Source organism: Eimeria tenella, genomic scaffold (assembly GCF_000499545.2).
Source record: "Eimeria tenella Houghton genomic scaffold, Eth_scaff13, whole genome shotgun sequence".
Classification (NCBI taxonomy): Eukaryota; Apicomplexa; class Conoidasida; order Eucoccidiorida; family Eimeriidae; genus Eimeria; species Eimeria tenella.
Window position 1 is genome coordinate 461870 of NW_013541502.1, and position 6950 is coordinate 468819.

General features: G+C 44.9%; 3 protein-coding genes across 3 annotated transcripts in view; all 3 read left to right on the top strand.

Annotated features, from left to right (window-relative positions):
* ETH_00001120 (uncharacterized protein) overlaps window positions 1–2145 on the top strand; it is a gene marked incomplete at both ends in the record, with an annotated part of 3385 nt that extends 1240 nt beyond the window's left edge. The window contains 2 exons of the mRNA XM_013373295.1: window positions 958–1267; window positions 1536–2145. Of these exons, the coding sequence (XP_013228749.1) occupies window positions 958–1267; window positions 1536–2145 (920 nt within the window). The remainder of the gene's footprint in view (window positions 1–957; window positions 1268–1535) is intronic.
* Window positions 2146–5901: 3756 nt separating this feature from the next.
* Window positions 5902–6144, top strand: ETH_00001125 (uncharacterized protein; the record flags this gene model as incomplete). Its single annotated transcript, XM_013373296.1, has 1 exon — window positions 5902–6144. One exon carries the CDS (start codon window positions 5902–5904, stop codon window positions 6142–6144), a length of 243 nt encoding a protein of 80 aa, XP_013228750.1.
* A 135-nt stretch (window positions 6145–6279) lies between these two features.
* On the top strand, window positions 6280–6609 carry ETH_00001130 (uncharacterized protein; the record flags this gene model as incomplete). Its single annotated transcript, XM_013373297.1, has 1 exon — window positions 6280–6609. The coding sequence occupies one exon, from the start codon at window positions 6280–6282 to the stop codon at window positions 6607–6609; it is 330 nt and encodes a 109-aa protein (XP_013228751.1).
* Window positions 6610–6950: the final 341 nt, after the last annotated feature.

Here is a 6950-nt window from a genome sequence, read left to right on the forward strand (position 1 = left end):
AGCTGGCTAGCTGGTTAGCTAGCTAGCTAGATAGCTAGATAGCTGGCTAGCTAGCTAGCTAGATAGCTGGCTAGCTAGCTAGCTAGCTAGCTAGGCGCTCTCGCCTCCAGCCGCGCCTGAAGCAAAAGGTGGAAATAAACAAAATTCAAATTTAGATTAAAATTCAAATTTAAAATTTTGTCTTAAATTCTTGAATTAAATTAAAAGAATTTAAAAAATAAATTAATGACAGCAGCTTCGAGCTGCGCAGGGCCTTCTAGCTTGCTGACTAGGCAGCAAGCTAGCTAGCTAATAAGCTAGCTAGCTGCCTAGCTAGGTACATATCTGTCTAGGTAGGTAGCTAGCTGGTTGGCCAGCTGTTTGCCTAGCTGGCTGCCTGGCTAGCTAGCTAGCTAGCTAGCTAGCCGTCTAGGTAGTCAGCCAACTGGCCAGAGCGCTAGCTAGCTGGCTGGCTAGCTGGCTGGGTAGCTGGCTGTGTATGTGCCCTCGGCGTGCGGGCCGTTCATTTATCTGTCCAGCGGCTGCCTAGTTGATTCGCTGAGCAGATCTGTGGCTAGCTGGATAGGGGCCACAGGTAGCTAGCTAGCTAGGGGCCATAGCTAGCTAGCTGGCTGGCTAGCTAGCTAGCTAGATAGCTTGCCTGTTTGCTTGCTATGGGCCTCGCTGAAGGTCTAAATGGCTAATATACCAGAGGGCCAATCGACCCTTCCAAGCTAGCTAGCTACACAACTGGATAGCTAGCTATCCAGCTAGCTAGCTAGCTGGCTGGCTAGCTGGCTAGCTAGCTGGTAGAGGACGAAGTTGGTTAGCTAGGCCTTACCCGGGCAGCTAGCTAGCTAGTCCGCGGTGCAGGCGCCTGTGTGTTTCTGTATTTGCAGCTTTATTTATTTCTTGAGATTAAATGATTTGCTGCTGATAATAAATAATAAAAAGAATTCTTTTTGTTTCTCTGCGCAGGACTTCCCCACCACCAGAGGATGTACACCCGAAACGAGGCGCGGTATCTGCAGCCGGCGCTGAGGTGTACGTACACCCCAGCAGTCGAGCACATCCTCAACTTGTTGGAGCCAGCAGCAGCAGCAGCAGGCTGGAGATACAGCGGGCTCGGCCGCCCCGAAGTTAGGCCTCCTGCTGCTTCCCCCCAGCAGCAGCAGCAGCAGCAGCAGCAGCAGCTGCCGCTGCACTTGGTGAAGGCCGCGAGGGAAGTCGAGCGCGAGGCCGGCCCTTTTGTGTCTTTGGCTCGTTTGCCTTTTTTGGAGAGGGGGCGGTGAGCTGAGGGGTTGATTTTGAGTAATTTTAATTCAATTTGAAAGAATTACAAACGATTTAAATCCATTTTAATCATTTAAGACGACTCGAATGATTAAAAACGCTCCAAAATGCTTCATTCCTCGATTTTTTTTTGCCCTGCTGCTGCTGCTGGCGCCACCTGCGAGCTGCTGCAGCTGCCCTCGCGCTGGGGTGTACAGACACCTCAGCTGCTGCTTCTGCCTTTTATTTTCCTTTTTGTTTCTTTTATTTTTTTCTTTTTCCAGAATTGATCGCCTTTGGCGAATAGTCCAAGAAGCAGACACCTGGAGGTATCCCCTTACGGGGGCCTCCTGGGGGCCCCGCGACAGGGGGGCCCCCGAGGCCCCCTGGGTGCCTGTGGGTTCGGGGGCCCCCCAGGGGGCCCCCGGGGGGCCCCCTGAGGGGGCCCCCGGGGGGCCCCCAATAGTTGACGAAAGAGCAGCAGTGGTACAGGAGCTGCCGCTTGCGGAGTGTCTGTACACCCGAAGCAACCACCGGCTGCAGTCTAGAAGGCACCCCATTTGGCAGCATTTGAGATATAAGAAGGATAAAGCCAAAATCCCATACCTCCACAGGTCAGCAGCAGCAGCAGCAGCAGCAGCAACAGCAGCACATGTAGCACCAGCCGCTGCAGCGGCGGCAGCACCCGCAGTAGCTCGAGCAGCCGCGGCAGCAACGCCAGATGTAGCGGCAGTAGCAGCGCCTGTATCTGCAGCAGAAACTGTATCTGCAGCAGCAGAGCCCTTGAGGGGAGCAGCGCAAAGTGACGCTTTGCTATCGATCGACATGTGTTGCTGGCAGCAGCAGCAGCAGCGGCAGCAGCAGTGCTGTTGTGTTTGTGCAGGAGGCGCCTAGTGAGAGAAAAGATGCAAGCAGACACAATTGGAGCCTTCAATGCGTAGCCCAATATCTAGCTGCTACTGCTGCTGCTTCTGTTGCCGCTGCAGTGCAGCAGCAGCAGCAGCAGCAACGCCACGAAATGTCCAGCAGCAGCAGCAGCAACGCCACTGCGACGTTCTCCGCTTTTTTCCCCTCAAGACCCTCATTTATAACTTATTGGTATATTTCCATATTTGTTTATATTATTTATTTACTCTATTTATAAGTACCACGCCGCTCAATTTGTTTATAATTACTCGAAAAGAAGAATTAAAGAGAGTTGCTGAGGCGAAGAAGTCCCTTAGCAGCAGTAGCAAATGAAGCAGCAACACCAGCTGCTGCAACAGCAACAGTTGCTGCACAGGAAATGCCGCTGCAATGAAACCGGGTGCAGCAGCAGCGTAAGTAGCTGCAGCAGCAGCAAGAGGCTCTCGCTGCAGCCACAAGGGCTGCAACAGCAGCAGCACTTACTGCAGCAGCAGCAGCACCTGCTGCAGCAGCAGCAGCATTTGTTACGGTGGGCAACAACATCCGCTGCTGCAACGTCGCTGCAGCAGCAGCAGCATCCGCTGCTGCAGTTTTATCCTTTGGCGGGGAACCACCCGCAGCAAATATACATTTAGGATAGTGAAATATACAAAAGAAAATTTAAAAAGAGATTTATAGAGACATTTATTTGTTTTCTTTTTTTGCTAATTTGTATTTACTTTCAAGTCCTGCTGCTAATGTTTGCCGAATTTGAATACTGAAAATATATTAAAATAAATTTTAAATAATCAAATGAAATAAATATATTTTATACGATTGTCCCTTCCCATATGCTTTTTATAGCCTCTATCAGCAATTTACCTATTTTGCTTTAAAACAAGTACAAAAACATATTTACACAAAACACAAACACATTTACTCTTCATATTAATGCAACGCTCTGCCCCTAAATTATATATATGAACAAATTCACATGTATACTCAATACATTCCACATATGCATATATATATACATATATATATACTTATAAATATATATATGTAAATATATAAAAGGCAATTATTGAATAGAAGAACATTGTGAAAAAGCCCTTTCTGAATTTATATCTCTTTGCTCATTCCCACTGCGCTCGGGTGTCGGTACACCCCAAGAGGATGCCGCGCACAGAAATCGAATTCGCATTCTAGGGCCGGAGAAAATAGAACCAAAACAAATAAATAAACAGAATAAATAAAATAACAAAAAATGGTTTTAATTCAATGAATAATTATCGAAAGGGCCGTCAGATAGGAGCGAAAGAACAACAGCAGGAGATACACCCTGGGGTGTACCCTCAGCTGAACTATGTGCTCATCCTGTTCCCCTTTTCAAAAACGGAAAATAACGAATTAAACATTATTATTAAATTAAATTAAACAAATAAATACAATAAGTGACTTTTTAAAAGAATAAATGGAAGAATGGCAGCAGTCGAAATATAATTTTAAAGGCTTCTTTGTACAGCTGCCAAAACCAAATGCCTATATACACATATATATGTATATAGGCATATATATATATATATGTATGCACAAATCCTAAACCCTAAACCCTAAACCCTAAATATATATATATAACTATATGCAGTGAAGAAAAATAAAGAGATGTATTCCAAAGGTGTGACGATAACAAAAGACCGATACTTGCGGATTCCTATACAGGGGGTGTACAGACACCGGCCTTTACGCGAAAAAAGGGCATATTAGACAAACAAAAAAGAGACAAAAAAGAATTAAAAGACATTTATATAAAATAACAGAAGAAATAAAGGAGTAAAAAGGCATTTAGATAAACGAAAAGGAAAAAAAGAATAAAAAGGCACTTAGAAGAACAAACGAAAAAAAAAATAAAATGGCATTTAGACAAAAGAAAACGAAAGATGGAAAGAATAAAAAGGCATTTAGACAAAAGAAAACAAAAAGATTAGAAGAGAACAAAAAAAGCATTTAGATGAAAGGAAACACAAGGTAAACAAAAGAAATAGAAAACATTTAGACAAAAGGAGACAAAACCTGTGCGAAATACGAGAACAGAAAAGTTTGCAAACAACAAATAAAAAAGAATCTGATATATACAAAAACAAAAAAGCATCCAAAACAAAAAGAAAAATGCGACAAGGACAAAAAGGCATTTAAAGGATAAACAAATGAAAATGCGGAAATACAAAAACAAAAAGACATCTTAAAAATAATAAAATGTATCCGCGCTTTGGCTTCAGATAGGAGCGAAAGATATTATTCAGCAAATGCTTTTAAGCTGAACTATGAATTCATCAGCGTAGCCAGCGCTCAGGTGTACGTACACCCCAAATACTCCAGCAAATACTGCAGCAAATGCTGCAGCAAATAGTGCAGCAAATGCTGCAGCAAATGCTGCGAAACAGCAGCAGCAACTGCAAAAGGAAATAAATAAATTTAAATTCATTCAAAACTCAAGAGGTAAAATGATACAGAAAATGAAACGCATGCAGCATACTGCGCGCTGTCTGTACACCCCAAACCCCGCACATTCAGGTGTACATACACCTCAAAGCAACTTGCGGGAAAGGCACATATAAGTCCTTGGAGTGTATAGGCAGCTTCAGGTGGCAGAAATGAAAAAGGAGAGATTAAGAAAAGAAGATGTTTCTAAAAAGGAATATAAATAAAAAGAAATAAGAGATAAAACGACAGGAAGGAATAAGTGAGCGGGTCTCTCGAAAGCAGCCACAGCAGTTGTTCGTCCTTCTGTTGTAAACGAGGTGTACGTACACCCAAAGCTGCAGCAGCAGCCGGCAGCAACTCACGCTGCTGCAGCAGCTGCTGCAACAGCGGGTGCTGCCCCTGCTGCAACAGCAGCAGCAGCTGCTAGGTGTCTTTCGTTCGGCATGTGGCTGCTGAGGGACTCTGGCTCTGCAGAGGCCCGCGTTTGCTGCTGCTGCTGCTGCTTGAAGTGCAGCAGCAGCCGCAGCTGCTGCTGCTGCTCACCTGTTGGCCTTGGCCACCCTTTCAATCTCGTCTTTCTTCTTAATTGCATAAGAGTTGCTGCTTTCTTTTGCACAATTCATAATTTCATCTGCCAGACACTCCGACATGCTCTTCAGGTTTCGGAAGGCCGCAGTGCTGTACGTACACCCCAGCAGCAGCAGCAGCAGCAAAGTCAAAGAGCAGCTCAAGCGTCAAAATTAAAAGCTAAAAAGGCAATCAAATGAAATAAACAAGAGAGGAATATAAGATCAAAAAGAACTCCAAAAATAAGAAAAAAGATAAAAAACAAAACATGAAAAAATTTTAAAACGAAAGTAAGAAGATATTTGAAAGCACCAAAAATTCCCCGAAACGCAAAAAAAGGTTCAAAAGGGGGAAAAAATAAAGGACTTCTAGAGGGATTTAAAATGAAAATAAAGAGACAAAAGACTTTTAAAAAGACCCAAAATGAAAACATATAAAAGAAAAACAGAAAAGAAATAAAAGAACCAAAAGACTGCAAGAGCGTCTTGAGGAGCCAAGAAATGCAAAAAAGTCAAAAAGTGTCGCCAAAAGGCATAAAAAGACATCCAGAAAGTCCCAAGAAGGCGGAAAGGGAGGAAAAGAAACTTCGGAAGAAGCTCGAGAAGACTAGGGGAGAAAAAAGGATCTAAAAAGCTTCCCAAGACCGAAAAAACGAAAAGAAAACTCACCGGGCTCCCGTGCAAATCAAATATATGGCCTGGTTCACTCGCCGCAATGGCGACACGTCCACCGCCTGACGACGAACTACCCCAGCACTTCCTATTCTCGTCGAGTCTTCCCGAGGGCCCCCCCTCTCCACAGCCTGCACCAACACCTGCAGCAGCAGCAGCAGCAGCAGCAGCAGCAGCAGCAGAGGGGGGGATGGGCGGCAGCAGCAGCGGCGGGGAGGCGGAGCGACAGGGCAGCCCGCAGCAGCGGGAGCAGACACAGAAGAACCAGCAGCAGCGGCAAGAGTAGAAGAAAAGGCAACAGCAGCAGCAGCAGCAGCAGCACAGCAGCAGTAATGATGGCAGCAGCAGCAGCAGCAGAAGGGATAAAAAGGAGACCAAAATCGCGAAAACACCCGCCCAAAAGGCCTCAAAAGGAGCAGAAATGGCGAAAAAAGTCAAAAAAAGCCGGAAAAACGGCGTTTTTGAGGGGAAAAAAGCGGAAAAGAGCAGCGGGATAAGTGGAGAACAAAAGGCGGAGAGGGGAGAGAAAAAAGGGGAAAAAGAGGCGCAAAAAGAGACCTGGAGAGGATTTTTGTCGGCCATTAAGGCGATAATGTCGAAGGCGTGCTGCACTATGCGAATGGCCTGCAGCTTCTTGCCGGAGTTGCGGCCGTGCATCATGAGGGAGTTGACCAGGCGCTCGACCAGGGGGCACTGCGCCTTCCGGAAGCGCTTTTTCTGGTACCTGAGAGCCCCGAAAGGCAAATTTTAACGCGAATTGATGTTCCGTCTCAATCCGGATTGCCAAATGGAACTTCGGGAACAAATTTGCAAGAAAAAGCTCCAAAAATGACCCAAATTCGACCAAAAATGACCAAAATTCGACAAAAAGTGACAAAGTTGAGTTCCTTGATAGCTACGGGGGGATATTCGAAAAGAAATAAAATTCAATTCAGATAAAATCAATTTAAAATTAACTTTAATTAAATAAAAAGAAATAAATTAAAAGAATTAAAAAGGAATTAAAAAAGAATTATAAAGAATTATGCTGAGCCCCAAAAAGGCACCAGCAGCCAAGAGAACCGGCTTTACCCCCCTACAGCAGCAGCAGCA